Source organism: Muntiacus reevesi, chromosome 1, assembly GCF_963930625.1.
Source record: "Muntiacus reevesi chromosome 1, mMunRee1.1, whole genome shotgun sequence".
Lineage (NCBI taxonomy): Eukaryota > Metazoa > Chordata > Mammalia > Artiodactyla > Cervidae > Muntiacus > Muntiacus reevesi.
In genome coordinates this window covers 215,691,551-215,707,323 of record NC_089249.1, presented here as the reverse complement: position 1 = coordinate 215,707,323, position 15,773 = coordinate 215,691,551, and the positions used below count along the sequence as shown (strand labels likewise).

General features: G+C 44.8%; 1 protein-coding gene and 1 non-coding gene across 2 annotated transcripts in view; one reads left to right on the top strand and one right to left on the bottom strand.

The window, feature by feature from the left end:
* Window positions 1-996: 996 nt before the first annotated feature.
* LOC136156494 (small nucleolar RNA U13) lies at window positions 997-1,101 on the bottom strand. The gene has a single exon (XR_010661036.1). It is a non-coding gene; the product is annotated as a small nucleolar RNA U13 (small nucleolar RNA).
* A 12,819-nt stretch (window positions 1,102-13,920) lies between these two features.
* Window positions 13,921-15,773, top strand: part of COMMD10 (COMM domain containing 10) — a 182,357-nt gene continuing 180,504 nt past the window's right edge. Inside the window, exon 1 of the mRNA XM_065918231.1 lies at window positions 13,921-14,037. Within this exon, the coding sequence (XP_065774303.1) occupies window positions 13,997-14,037 (41 nt within the window). The 5' untranslated portion in view covers window positions 13,921-13,996. The remainder of the gene's footprint in view (window positions 14,038-15,773) is intronic.

Below are 15,773 nucleotides of genomic sequence, written 5' to 3'. Positions count from 1 at the left end.
TTTATTTTTCTGGAATTGAGCTTCAGGAGTTGCTTGTATATTTTTGAGATTAATCCTTTGTTTGTTGCTTCACTTGCTATTATTTTCTCCCAATCTGAGGGTTGTCTTTTCTCATGTCTGTTATTAAATTCTGCCTGGTGTTTCCCTGTTTGCTTGCTATTGATGGGTGGGTTTTTTCCCCCTGTTGCCTATTTGTGGGTTTACTGTTTTTACTTCCTTTACTAGTCACTGAGTAAAGGGGAGTCTGCAGTTGTCCCTTGTGGACGTGTCTATATGGGAAGTACCATCTAATTCTTTTCAAACTGTGCTCACTGGTGAAAATTACTGAAGAAACCACTCAATGGTTCACACATCCTATGTGTAAATATCAATCCTGTGAATGGCACAGGTTTCTGAGAGGTTGAGAAGAGGAAACTAGGTGCAAATGAAAATGGACGGGTGATAATTTCAGATGATTTTCAACTTTAAGCTTGAGAATAGATTAGAAAGGGGAACTGTTCGTATATCACAAAATATATTTTTGTTACTTTTTAAAAGTAACATTCCTTTCCCTAGTCTGCAGTTAAGCGTGGGTAAATATAAATACTGTTTGTGTGAACAAATGTGGCCTGCACCCTTGATGCTATTCCTTCTTTTTTAACAAATTTAATTAAATTAGTTAACTTATTTATGGCTGCAGTAGGTCCTTGTTGCTGTGTGTGGGCTTTCTCTAGTTGCAATGAGCGGGGACTACTCTTCACTGCAGTGCACAGCCTTCTCATTTTGGAGATTTCTCTTGTTGCGGAGCATGGGTTGTAGGTGCGCTGACTCAGTAGTTGTGGCATGTGGCCTCAGTACTTGTGGTATATGGGCTTAGTTGCTCTGCAGCAAGTGAAATCTTCCCAGACCAGGAATCAAACCCCGTCCCCTGCATTGGTAGGTGGAGTGCTACCTACTCTACCACCAGGGAAGTCTGATACTATTCCTTCTTTTCTTTTCTTTTTTTTTTTTTTTTTACATCAGACAGGTAATGTGCCGATGTCGTAACAAGGTTTAGAGGGAGTCACTTGTCACGCAGCAGCGTGAACACCCAATCATCATGCTCATGAACTGCAAAAGGATATTCCTTCTTTTCTTTTATTTCCCCTAAGCTTCTTGCTTCCTTCCACACCACAGCCTGGTATGTAAATACTCAGGGAACAGTTTACGTTTATGCTTTCTTGATTCCTAACATATCTTACATTAAACAGGAACAGTCACATAACCAACTCATAAATTAGAATATGTGAAAAAAAATTAGAATATGTGACTTTAAAACTTCATTCCCCTGAGAATCTGGGGAGAAAATGTGGAAACATTACATGTTTACCATCTAGAAGGCTGTTTGTCCCTTATACCCCAACTGATTCACTTACACTTATGAGGCAAGTGCTGAAAACAGAGCTAAAAATAGGGCTAGAAAGAGTGACTGAGGCTGGTGTGGAAATGGGAGGTGACAGGAAGGAGGAAAACTGGGCCAATGGCTGCTGCAAGTGACTGTTCCAAGCAGCTGAATGTGGCTTTTGTATTTGCTCGTTATCTGGGGATGGTGCATGAGTGGCAGGCAGTTCTTGTCCTCTGCCCTGATGTGACTCTAAACAACCTTTGATAGTTACCTGAGAAACTCAAGGTGAGTTGTAGGATTACAGGCTTTCACACTGTTAAGGACCTGGGTCAGATCCTTAGCTAACCCATTGCCAGAAAAATCTGAGGTTGTAATAAAATGCCTGTACCCCTCAATTTGACAATATATATCAAGAGCTTGGTCAAACGATCATTTCAGCTAGTCTGGACTCTTTGGGCTCAGGTGCTGTTCTAACGGTTGAGTAGGTGTTACCCTTCCTCCAAAGATAACTGTTCACCTTTCTGGCTGGAATGGTTTTGGGCTGGATTCCTTGATGTACTCAGGGTTTACCTAAGTGTTGGAGAAGACTTCTGGGGAAAAAAGGCCCATATTTTAGCTCTACTTCATTGAATGATGAAGATATAGGTCATGCCTAGTGGGCAGACTGCCCACTCCAGTGTTCTTGCCTGGAGAATCCCAGGGATGGGGGAGCCCGGTGGGCTGCCGTCTATGGGGTCGCACAGGGTTGGACACGACTGAAGGGACTTGGCAGCAGCAGCAGCGGGCAGACTGAGGTTACGTTGCAGGACACTGCCGTGGGGCCGTTGAGAAGGAAATCATCAAAAAGGAGGGCCTCCAGGGTCTTCCCTGGCTGTCCAGTGGTTAAGACCCTGCACTTCCAGTGCAGGGGGTGAGGGTTTGATCCCAGGTTATGGAAGTAAGATCCCAGGTGCTCTGCAGCACGGCCAGAAAAAGGGGGGAGGGCTCCAAATGGGACCAAGGTCATACCTCGTTCTCAGAACACAGGGCAGTGGTGTAACCAACCTCACTCCAACCTGTGTTCTGATAGTTTGGTGAAACAGCTAGGCATACGTGAATTGAAAAAGCTGCATCAATTAAGAGCTGAAGCACTCAGGGCCCAAGCCAATTCTTGTGTTGAGAGTCCACTCGGGGAGTAAAACTGTCTTCTAGCTCTATACCTCCACGGATACACTCAACCCTCTGTGTCCCAGGCTTCAGGCTATTGCTGACTTTCTCAATAATGTGACCCATGGGAATGCTGAATTATTCCTGTGATCTTAAAGCCTGTGCCACTTGCTTCCGGCCTTTTAGGGCAGGGACTGGGGAGACCTCCAAGGTGGATGTGGGCAGGGATTGGGCTGTGGGCTCTAGGACAGTTCCTACCTAACTGTGGAAGCTCTGGATTTTCCAGTGAAAATTTTCCTCTAGCCTCCTGTCTAGAGGCTCCAGGTGACATACCTCAAGAGTTCAAGGGTGGCATGAGCCATTGGACAAATTTGGACCAAAATAAGATGGCAGATTGGAAAGAGTTTGCAGACAAAAATCTCCTCTCCACTGTTATCTCTTGGTTGTTGCAAGATACAGTACCTTGACATAGTTTCTCTAAGAAATAAACTATGTTTTGAAGCTGTAATAATCTGGATAACATGCCACCTTGTATTTGCTTCCCTCCTTCCTTCCTCTACCCTTGTTCTTGAAAGTGGAAGTGACTCTGTTGTGTCTGACTCGATGGACTCTACAGTCCATGGAACTCTCCAGGCCAGAGTGCTAGAGTGGGTACCTGTTCCCTTCTCCAGGGGATCTTCCCAACCCAGGGATCAAATCCAGGTCTCCTGCATTGCAGGCAGATTCTTTACCATCTGAGCCACAGGGAAGCCCAAGAATATTGAAGTGGGTAGCCTATTTCTTTTCCAGTGGATCTTCCCAACCCAGGAATCAAACTGGGGTCTCCTGCATTGCAGGTGGATTCTTTACCAACTGAGCTATGAGGGAAGCCCCTATGATGGAAAGGACAGTTGTTCCTACTTCCCTACAATTACAGCCCCCAAGGAAACGCTAGCATGTAACTCAGGCTGTTACATGCTGAGTTACAATACAAAATATAATTTTAAATTTTATAAAACAAATATATAGGATATAAAACAAAATATTTCTTGTTCTATAAATATATTTTACTTATATTAGAATAATATAAAAACAAAGGTGAATTTGGCAGCAGACTGCAATAGAATCAAGAGTATGAAAGAAGCTTTCGGGCTCTGGGCAGGTTTAGTAGATATAATGGATCAGGGGCAGCAGACCTAGGCTCTGGATCCATTCTAAAGATGGGTTGACAAGTTTGGGGGTTAGGAGTAAAGTGTGATTTATGGTATGCCTTTGCTACCTTACAAGTACAGGAGGCCATATATAAAGAAAGGGGAGCTATTAACTACAACTGGCAAAGAAATAAGAAAAATAAAGAGGAACTTCTGCTGCTGTTGGAAGCAGTATGGGAACCTGCTGCAGTGGCAGTAATGTACCTCTGGTGAGACCACCAGAGGGTGAACACACCTTAGCCGAAAGGGAACCATCTGGCTGACCGACTGGCACAGCAAGCAGCCGCCCAAGACAATATAACAACCAAACTTACGGTAACACCTGTGGTGTCCAGCCTACTAAGTGCCCAAGCAGTCCCAGTCTATGACAAGGAGGAAACCACCTGGGCACAAACTGAGCAAGGAGCACTGCGGGAGGACGGATGGTGGGAATTCTCAGATGGGAGACTCTTCGTCCCCTCTAGGTTGGCATTTCAACTGGTTGCAGATTTCCATCAATCCACCCATTTAGGAAAAACAAAGACTTGTGAGATTTTAGTGCTCTATTTTGTCATACCATGTCTAACAGCCTTGTGTGTAGATGCAAGCCGCCGATGCATAACCTGGGCCAAGAATAACCCAGCCCCAAAGGAGACAGCGCCAACTGGAATACAATTGAGGGGACCGCTCCATTTGAACATCTAGAAGTGGACTTCACTGAGGTAAAGCCATGCTGAGGATACAAATATTTGCTGGTGATGATATGTACTTTTACGGGATGGGTAGAAGCTTACCCCACCAAGACTGAAAAAGGGAAGGAAGTGGCCCGATTCTTGCTGAGAGATATTCCTAGGTTTGGGTTCCCTCTGAGTATAGGATCAGATAATGGGCCCGCATTTGTGGCTGAATTGCTCCAACTGGTCTGCAAAGCAGTAAATATTAAATGGAAACTACCTACAGTGTATAGGCCACAAAGCTTAGGAATGGTTGAGAGAATGAATTGGACCATCAAGGTGACTTTGGCAAAATAGGTGCAAGAAACTGGCGCCTCCTGGATGGATGTGCTGCCATTGTGTTAATGAGGATCAGAATGACCCCCTGGTCACACAGGTATTCTCCCTATGAGAGAATGTTTGGGAGGCCTTCCCCACTTATTCGGGAGCTAAAGGGAAATTTATCACAAAGAGGAGGGGTGGAGGTGTGCTGGCAACTGGCACAGTTGGGGAAGGTAATCTATGATATCACCGCTTATGTTCAAGAAAGAATTCCCTTTTCTTTAGGTACTACTATACACCCATACTCACCGGGAGATTTAGCATGGGTAAAGGATTGGAAACGGCAGACGTTATCTCCCACCTGGAGAGGGCTATACACTACTGTACTAACCACTCCCACTGCAGTTAAAGTTGCAGTTAAATCACTCCCTGGATTCACCACACTCAGCTCACGACAGCAGCGGAGGAAAAGGACACTGGACCACCCATACTAACCCAGAGGAACCCCTGAAGACCCGACTCATCTTCTGTTGATGACTACAGATCCAGGATGGAACCACTACAGAATGATTCTGCTGTTCCTGATTGGCATGACGACCCTACCGGGACTGCAAACGCAGGATAATGTGTTCCTGTCCTGGGCCCACTCATATGCGAACTTCCATAACACTTCTAACTGTTGGGTTTGTGGGGCCATGCCTTTGTCAGTAATGGATGGACTTCCTTGGTGGGTGTCTCCTCTCTGCAGAGGGGGCTTTTGCCCCCTCTGTTCCTTTTTGAGACAACAACAAGAAATGTTTCTTTCTTCGGTAACTCACAATCTGTCACTTCTTTCTTGGTGTAAACTGGACTCTAATCTGATTGATCAAGGTCATGGGGCGACATCTGAAGTAAATGCAAGCTTTACAGAAGTAACAAAAGCCTACACTTAAAAAATAAAAAAGATAAGAATTCTATGGCCTGTAAAAAGGGCCAATTCACCAGGTACTTTGAACAATTTTACCAGATATGGGATGAATATTTTTGAATGACTTCAGAAAAAGGCCAGACTATTGTCCCTGCCCCTATCTGTGGGGAGCAAAGCGAACAGAATATTGGATTTGGGACTATCCCATAGATTCAAAATAATTAAAATATGTGGATACTTGTCCCCAGAACAATGTGAACAAATATTAGAGGTCACCTATCACCCAGATTTACCAGCTTGCTGGCCTGTCTCAGACTGGAGGAACAACCCTGGGATCTGATGGGTGACCCCTAAAGGCACCCAATGACTGTGTGAATCGAATTTATGGCCTTGGCTTCCAGTTGGTTGGGTCGGCCACTGCACTTTAGGATTTGCCTTTGCTCATGGATGTATTAAGCCATGCTTACAACAAGCTCTAGTAAATTTGCCTTATTTACATGTGCGGTGGGCAAGGTCTGTGTTTCAATGGTATGATTACATAGCTGCCTTGTTTGTACCATCTATAGGAACAACAGATACTAAGATTAAAGTAGAAGCTCTAACTTCATGAAACACACAAAGGCAATCCAAGGCAAAGGCAATCACGCAACGGCAATCCAAGCTTTAAATGAAGAGCAAATACGAATGAGAAAAGCAGTGATTCAAAATCAGGTGACTTTAGACATGCTTACAGTCACCCAAGGAGGGACTTGTGCTATAATTAAAGTTGAATGTTGTGTATATATTCCTGATTTATCTGGCAAAGTATCAGCCACTCTAGATGACGTGAAAAACCAGGTAAAAGCTATGTCTAATGATAATCCTCCTTTTTGGACATCGGTATTTTCTTGGATCAAAGGTGATTGGTGGAAAAATCTTTTTGTAATTATTTTGTTAATCATTATATTAATTTTTGGGCTTTGTATTCTCCAGTGTATAACTCAACGTGTAACCTCCAGACTGATAGCTCTGCTGCAGTCACACAGTCCCCGTGTACCATACACACCCAGACTGATGCCCATCATTAAAGGGAAGAGGAGCATCAGGAGGGGGGAATGTTGGGGCCAGTGTGGGAGAAGCAAGAGAGACTCCATCATGAAGCCTGTCAACCATCTTAAAGACAAGGTGTGAAATGGGCATGAGCTTTGCCCAAGAGTGAGGAAAGAGTTGCTAATGAAAAGGCCTCCTGGAGACATCCCTCCCTACAGATGACAAACAGGCTGCCCCTGCTAGATTAACCAAGGAGACATCCCGCCCTTGATGTATAATCATTGCTTCCCCCCCCTTTAACCTTAATTGTTTGTTCTCCTAGCACCTATTTGTTGTAAAACTCAGTCATATACAACAGAGGTTGCTAACATGTAACCTGCCACAAAGCGGGGGGTATAAAACTAGGCCTCTCAGAAACATCAGGGTTCTTGTTGGGAACTGATTCCCCTTGGACCCTCTGGCATAATAAAGTGTACTCTACTGCCTTGAGTGTCCTCTGAGGTGAATCCACAACAATCTAGGCTCTGGATCCATTCTAAAGATCCAGATGTATCTAAATGGATCCAATGGATCTAAGGATCCATTGACAACTTTGGGAGTTAGGAATGAAGTGTGGTTATGGAATTATGCTTCAAGAGGTACATATCCTGTTCTCTAGCATTTGGCAACAGGAAGACAACTAAAAGGACTTGTCCATGTAGTTTTGGATGTGTATGCCTATACTCCAGAGATCGGGTTTCTCTGGTGGTGCAGACGGTAAAGAATCTGTCTGCAATGTGGGAGACCTGGATTCAATCCCTGGGTTGGGAAGATCCCCTGGAGAAGGGAATGGCAGTATTCTTGCCTGGAAAATTCCATGGACAGAGGAGCCTGGTGGGTTATAGCCCAAGGGGTCACAAAGAGTCAGACATGACTAAGCGACTAACACACACACACTCCAGAGATTACAGAAATATTTTGGCTGAGAGTCTCATTTAGGGGGTGGAATTATTCACTGCATCAAGACTATATAGGAAAAAGTAGTGATAAGAAGTGATCACTCCAATCAGTGAATATGAAGAAAAATAATGAGAGGCCTTTCTGCATCCACTGGACACTATTTTGCTAAACCTTGGAAGTCTGTGCTTTGTTTTATGAGGGAAAGTAGAGTGAGTCTTGCACATACAAATCAGGCTGTTTAATTCTCACCACAGTCCAGGGGAGCAAACGTTATTCTCACCTCCATTCTGCAGATCAAGAAAAGGAAATTTGGTGCAGTAAACTGTTTTGTTCCAGGTTACATGAATTCAGCGCTCAGACGAGGTTGGACTTGTGATCTCCACAGAAGAATTAGCTTCAGGACCAGGGGCCAGGCTTGATCACTCAAGAGCTTTTGTGTAGCATAGTTTTATTAAAGTATGAAAAGGGAGAAAGCTTCTGACATAGAGATCAGAAGGGGGATGGAAAGTGCCCCCTCCCTAGTCTGAGCAAGGGAGTTATATATACTTTTTGAATTGGTTATTACAATAAATCCAAAGAATGTCTCAAGGTTGTAAAGATCTTACTAGACCCACTCCCATAATTTACATGTTAAGATTACAGGATTAGCCAGAACATGTTTTAGGAAACATGTCCTCAAGCAAGATACACTGCTGTGATATAATCCTTAGTACAGAGTTTAAACTGAGTTGTTTGTTGTGTAAGCATCAGCCCTGGGCTTAAAGAAAAAAAAATATTTTATGTGACTAAGACTAAGGAATGTAGAGGGAAAAAAAGATGTTTGTCCTTTCCTCCTCCTTGAGTATTCCAGACCACTATCTCCCCCTCGGAGGCCCCAGACTTATCAGCCTGCCCAAGAATTGACTCTCAAAACCACCCTGATCCTCCTTGGCTGAAAATCCCAGCTATAGTTTTGATGGGAACTGAGGAGGAGATAAACTTCACCTCTTCCTCCTAGAGATTCAAAACAGTTTTAGTTGTTAGCAGCTCTATTTCAGGCAATGAATCAAGACATAAGGGAAACGATTCAAAAGTTGAGGGAACTGGAACTTTATTAAAATGGTGTCGGGTAAGGTAATCTATGTTTGTATCAGAGACCTATAATTTATGTAGATTCACATGCAATTTTTTTTTTTTTTTTCAGATACTGCATGAATTGGGAAGTGTGTGGAGTGTTGTGGAACCAAATATATTTGTATGTGTTCAACACGCTGTATAATTGACTCAATTATCCATGTGGGGATTATTCACTTTTAATTTGCAATCTGGCTTCTCCTTTCAGTTAGGATGTTTCAGGGCTGCTCTAGGAATGCCAACTAATTTAAATAATTTAAGTAAAACATAATTAGTTACGAAAATTAAATTCAATCTTTTCTAAGCTCCTGAAGATTCTGCAGCTGAAATGTAACTCTAATTCATTCACTGTCTTTTCATTCTCCAATGCCATTTTACTACAGTGAATTTTACTGCTTTCCATAGGTTATTGCGATAGTTCCATATCTGGCTTTCTTGCTTACCACTTCCCTGTCCAACAACCATTCTGTTGACAGTAATTTTCAACAAACAAACAAACGCAGCTCTCATCACAAAACTGTCTTTGCTTGAAAACACTTAATGGCTCCCCATTTCTCATCAAATTGAATGTACATGCCACGACCTAACATTTAAGGCTTCTTCATGCCACCTGCCCCAGGAAGCTTTCCTGATCACACCTCGGGGATGTCTGATTGCTCTTCCCACCTCTGAATCTTCATAATGCACTTGGTATTTTCCTCTAAGGGAGACTAAGGTATTCCTGAAGTCATGCTGTCTTTCTACTCTCCTGTGAGTTCTTTTTACCTTATTAAAAAATTATTTTTACTGCAGTTCAGTTGCTTTACAATGTTACTTTCTGCTGTAGAGCAAAGTGAACCAGCTATGTGTAGACATGGGTCACCTCTTTGCCACGGCAGAGCATTGAGCAGCGTTCCCTGTGCTATGCAGCAGGTTTTCGCTTGTTCTCTACTTTTTTACATAGTGGTGTATATATGTCTATCTCATTTATCCCAACCCCCACCCCCCTTTCTCTCTTGATGTCCATACATTTCTTCTCTACAGCTGTGTCTCCGTATCTGCTTTGCAGATAGGTTCATCTATACCATTTTTCTAGATTCCACATATATGCCTTAGTATTAATCAAAGTCTTGATAGCTTACGGTGAACAGTGTCACATTCATGATCTCCAAAGAAGCTTTAGCTTCGGGACCAGGGACCAGACTTGATCACTTGAGCTTTTGCGTAGCAGAGTGTTATTACAGTATGAAAGGGACAGAGAAAGCCCTGAGTGACTGAATGCAGCCCCCAAAGGGGAGCCTCGGCAGGGGTTTAGACAGAGCTTGTCAGAGCCTTGTCAGCCGACCTGCCAATGCCAAAAGACACCCACCCTTCCTGCGAGGGGAGCGGCCAGAAATGGACGAAGTGGGTGGACCGAACTTTCCTTTCTTGGTCACCTTTTCCCAGTCTCTTTGGCCATTTCATAATTGCGTGGGGAAATAGAACTACTAACCTCATCTGTCAGATCATAGACTTTCAAGGGACTTGTGATCCATGCTGTTACTATGCACTTTTACTTTTACTTAGACTCCATATATGGAAGCGCCTAGCTTTGCTAGGAGTCAAAAGTTTCAAGAGTGCTTCTGGGAGCGAGGCGGAGCTCTAGCTCCAGGAACATCTCTCAGGCTAGAGGTCACTCTCTTGGCTGCCTGCCTCAAGGGCCAGCGACCTGAAAGTGAGACTTTGTCATGGCTGTGCCTCCGATCTTTGTGGACAAAAGCCCTGCTGGTGACCATGAGGTTTTTGAGGACACAGAATGGGAATTGCAGAGTCTGGTCAGATTGGAAGTGCAATGGGTTTCTTCCTTTGGTAGCGTTAGCTCTTAGTGGGCCAGAGGAGGCTCTCTGGTGCTTTTGTCTCAACTCCTTAGATATTCTTTCTGTGGAATCTGTGGAAATGAACTGGAAGGATTGGCCCTAATAGCTTGAGGACAAAAATCACTTTTTCCGTGCTGGCCGACCCTTTTGCTAGCACACGTACTGGTGTGGCGACACTCAGAGGAGACACCGTGGTTGTTGTTCATAACTTTATGACTCACTGCTTCTGCTGTGGTCAGGACTGCAGGGGTATGTGTAAGATGGAAGCTTCCCCTAGGAGTCCCTTGGAGAATATTCTGGGAAAGCTATTCTGCTCTACTGGGTCACATCAGAAGAATAGGGCAAATCAAAGGTTTTGGTGGTAAGGAACTAAATCAATTTGGGATTCCATCAGGTCTACCCTTGGTGCATCTCCACGCCACTTCAGTGGTAGAACCGGGAGGGATGAGTAAGGCACCTGCGTTGGTAAGCAGCACACTAAGTCCAACAAGGGAAGGAAATCTTCGGTGGAAAGTCTGTCTACACCCCCATCTAGACCAGGGAGGGATGCCTCTGGTGGAAAGAAGCCACGGCTGTGGATGCCGCTTTTTCCTCTCTTACAGATTGGAGCTAGCAATTCCAGAGCCACTTTTTTAAAATTTATTTTTAAAAACTGGGACAAGTTTGATCCCCAGAGTTTAAAAACACACGTCTGATCTTCTGTGATACTGAATGGCCACAGTATCCTTTGGAAGATGGGGAACATTGACCTGTTAAAGGGTTTCAATTAAAATGCTGTTTTACAATTAGATTGGTTCTGTAGAAAACAAGAGAAATGGGTAGAAGTGACATATATGTTTCTCTTTGTCTCTCGGTGAGACATGCCAGGCTTATGTCCTAAGAATACAGATTTGGGTGTGAAACCTTCAGCTCCCTCCTCTTCTCTTACTTTGCCCCTGTATCTGGGGCTCCCAACTGAACAGGCCGAGAATCAGGACACCCTTCCAGGACGGGTTGCCTCAGTCTTGATAGAAAGTCAAACAGTACCAATTGTGGCCAAAACTATCTAGAAGATCCAACAAATACATAGAAGCCTTTATAGGACTAACCTTATGGGCTTACTTGGTGATATATGTCTTGGGACAGATGCTGACTCCTGAGCAAGAGCTTGAGTTTTTGGGGGAAGCTATTGCTTTTGGAGATAAATGGCTTGAATGTGAGATAAGGGGAAAGAGGGAACATGAAATAGCCCTCCTTCTTCAGTTCATTTCAGTCACTTAGTCATGTCCAACTCTTTGTGACCCCATGGACTGCAGCATGCCAGGCTTCCCTGTCCATCATCAACTCCAGCAGTTTACTCAAACTCCTGTCCATTAAGTCAGTGATGCCATCCAACCATCTCATCCTCTGTCATTTCCTTGTCCTCCCACCTTCAATCTTGCCCAGCATCAGGGTCTTTTTCAGTGAGTCAGTTCTTCAGATCAGGGGGCCAAAGTATTGGAGTTTCAGCTTCAGCATCAGTCCTTCCAATGAATATTCAGGACTGATTTCCTTTAGGATTGACTGGTTTGATCTCCTTGCAGTCCAAAGGACTCTCAAGAGTCTTCTCCAGCACCATAGTTCAAAAGTATCAATTCTTCAGTGCTCAGTTTTCTTTATAGTCCGGCTCTCACATCCATACATGACTACTGGAAAAACCATAGCTTTGATTAGATGGACCATTGTTGGCAAAGTAATATCTCTGCTTTTGAATATGCTGTCTAGGTTGGTCATAGCTTTTCTTCCAAGGAGCAAGCGTCTTTTAATTTCATGGCTGCAGTCACCATCTGCAGTGATTTTGGAGCCCAAGAAAATAAAGTCTGTCACTGTTTCCATTGTTTCACCAACTATTTGCCATGAAGTGATGGGATCCAATGCCATGATCTTAGTTTTCTGAATGTGGAATTTTAAGCCAACTTTTCCCCTTTCCTCTTTCATTTTCATCAACAGGCTCTTCAGTTCTTCTTCACTTTCTGCCATAAGGATATCATCTGCGTATCTGAGGTTGTTGATATTTCTCCCGGCAATCTTTATTCCAGCTTGTGCTTCATCCAGCCCTGTATTTCACATGATGTACTCTGCATATAAGTTAAATAAACAGGGTGACAATATGCAGCCTTGACGTACTCCTTTTCCTATTTGGAACCAGTCTGTTTTTCCATGTCCAGTTCTAACTGTTGCTTCCTGACCTGCATACAGGTTTCTCAAGAGGCAGGTCAGGTGGTCTGGTATTCCCATCTCTTTCAGAATTCCCCACAGTTAATTGTATCCACACAGTTTAAGGCTTTGGTGTAGTCAATAAAGCAGAAATAGATGTTTTTCTGGAACTCTCTTGCTTTTTCGATGATCCAGCAGATGTTAGCAATTTGATCTCTGGTTCCTCTGTCTCTTCTAAAACCAGCTTGAACATCTGGAAGTTCATGGTTCATGTATTGCTGATGCCTGGCTTGGAGAATTTTGAGCATTACTTTACTAGCGTGTGTGATGAGTGCAATTGTGCGGTAGTTTGAGCATTCTTTGGGATTGCCTTTCTTAGGGATTGGAATGAAAACTGACCTTTTCCAGTCCTGTGGCCACTGCTGAGTTTTCCAAATTTGCTGGTGTATTAAGCGCAGCACTTTCACAGCATCATCTTTCAGGATTTGAAATAGCTGAATGAATAAAGGTACTAAGAGCACAGGTTCCCCTAGGGCACTGCAGAGCGCCAGGGGACAGGAAGAGCTGGTGGCGCTGGTCACACGCTTGGAGCTGCCTTGGGCTCCTTGGGAGAGCATTCCACCACTTGACCAGCTGTGGCGCAGGCCAGACACTGCAGGGGTGCTTAAACTTTTCCTCCTCACCCCTCAAAAATTATTTGTATGTGTACGCACTGCTAAATATATGTTCACACACACACACACATTACCTATGTTAATACCTAAAAATATTCACACTCCATATCCAGGTATGTGTATATATAAAATAGGTAAATATAAACCTGCTGCTGCTAAGTTGCTTCAGTCGTGTCCGACTCTCTGCGACCCCATAGATGGCAGCCCACCAGGCTCCCCCGTCCCTGGGATTCTCCAGGCAAGAACACTGGAGTGGGTTGTCATTTCCTTCTCCAATGCACGAAAGTGAAAAGTGAAAGTGAAGTCGCTCAGTAGTGTCCGACTCTTAGCGACCCCATGGACTGTAGCCTACCAGGCTCCTCCATTCATGGGATTTTCCAGGCAAGAGTACTGGAGTGGGGTGCCATTGCCTTCTCCGAAATATATACCTATAAGTAAATTAAAATGTGTACAGCCTTAACTCGGAACTGCGAGAATGGCGCGGAGTACGACGGCTGGGAACGCCCCTTCGCCGCTCCAGGATTGCAGGAGCGGAGCGGCGCGGCCCGGGCGAGGCTTGGCCCTTCCGGCTTGCCGTCCGCCGCCGCCGCTGCCATTGGTTGGGCTCCAGGCATCTGACTCGGGCGGCGGGGCTAGTAGGGAGCTTCAAGGATGGCGGCGTCCGCGGCGCTGATCCTGCGGGAGAGCCCCAGGTAGCCCCGGCTGGGCGCGGGGGGACAGCGGTCACTGGGGTGGCGCGGGCAGGGCCGGGCCGAGGATGCTGCTGCTGTCTGGCGCCGGGGCGCCGGGCCGGCGGAGTCGCTGCGCGGGCCCCGCGGGAATGCGGCACCGCGGAATCCTGGGCGACTCCGCCTGCACCGTGGTTCACTTGCGTGGGCTTTCATGAGTCCGACAGCTGAAGTCAGTGCGTCGGTGTCTGGTCACTGTCACTGTTCCCCGAGGCTGGTATCGCTGGTACCCAAGCCATCCTGGGGTAGTTCTGAAATCACGTAAAGAGGTGTTCCCTTTCCTTTTTCAATACTTTTCAGACTTTCTGATTATCAGAGAGACTCCTATTTGTCCTGAGTGGTCATTAGTACTTAACACGTGTTATTACAGCTTTTTCAATCAAGATCGAATAGGCCCCAGGCCAGGAGTTTTTTGGCTGGTAACAGCATCTGACCAGAATTTGGTAACATTGCTTCTGTTTTCACGTTATTTACCTTTTGTCCATTTATATATTTAGTTCATATCTATTCATGGTAGGTAAGGTCGGCGGTCTATAGTGGTGATATAAAGTTCTGCTTTAAAATAAAATTTGGCAAAAATGATTCCATTTAATGAAAGATAAATAATAGTGCACGTAGTGTGTGGATGCAGAAAAGTGCAGAAGTATCACTGAGTCTGGAGAATAACTTCTTTGTGCATAGTGTTAGTTGCTCAGTCGTGTCCGACTCTTTGCACCTCATGAACTGTAGCCCGCCAGCCTCCTCTGTCCATGGAATTCTCCAGGCAGGAATACTGGAGTGGGTTGCCATTCCCTTCTCTTGGGATCTTCGCAACCCATGGATCGAACCTGAGTCTCCTGCATTGCAGGCAGATTCTTTACGGTCTGAGTCATCAGGGAAGCCCATCTTGGGCCTAGAAGGGACAAGAATCTTTTTGAAGAGAGTTGTCATTTTGAAGTTTTTCCTTCTTTGATTGCGTTCTGACAGCCAATTCCTTTTCTCACACCAGTGTCCTGGGTAACACACCACATCAGTAAACCATATCCAGCGTGGTGCAGTCGAATGTTCTTATCACATATTTTAAAGTTGCTTACAGTTTAAACAGGGTTTTAAAATAATTGTGCACTTCAGTATCAGTTCAATGGCTCAGTCGTGTCCGATTCTTTGCGACCCCATGAACCGCAGCACGCCAGGCCTCCCTGTCCATCACCAACTCCCGGAGTCCACGCAAACCCATGTCCGTTGAGTCGGTGATGCCATCCAACCATCTTATCCTCTGTCGTCCCCTTCTCCTCCTGCCCTCAATCTTTCCCAGCATCAGGGTCTTTTCCAGTGAGTCAGCTCTTCGCATCAGGTGGTCAAAGTATTGGAGTTTCAACTTCAGCATCAGTCCTTCCAATGAACACCCAGGACTGATCTCCTTTAGGATGGACTGGTTGGATCTCCTTGCAGTCCAAGGGACTCTCAGGAGTCTTCTCCAACACCATTGTATGTTAATGTTTGTTTTTTTAAATTCCATTATCTGCAATGCATCACTCTTTTTATCTGTTTTTGGTGTAGCTGCCTCTTCCCTTCCCCAACTCTTCAGAGTTCTGTTTTGAGTTACATGGATACATAAACTCCCACTCCTAAGTTGATACTGTTCCCCACAAAGTGCAAACTTTCCCAAGTAGTTTGCCAGGCCCAGAAGAAAGCGAAAACTTGCCAAATAGACCTTTTCA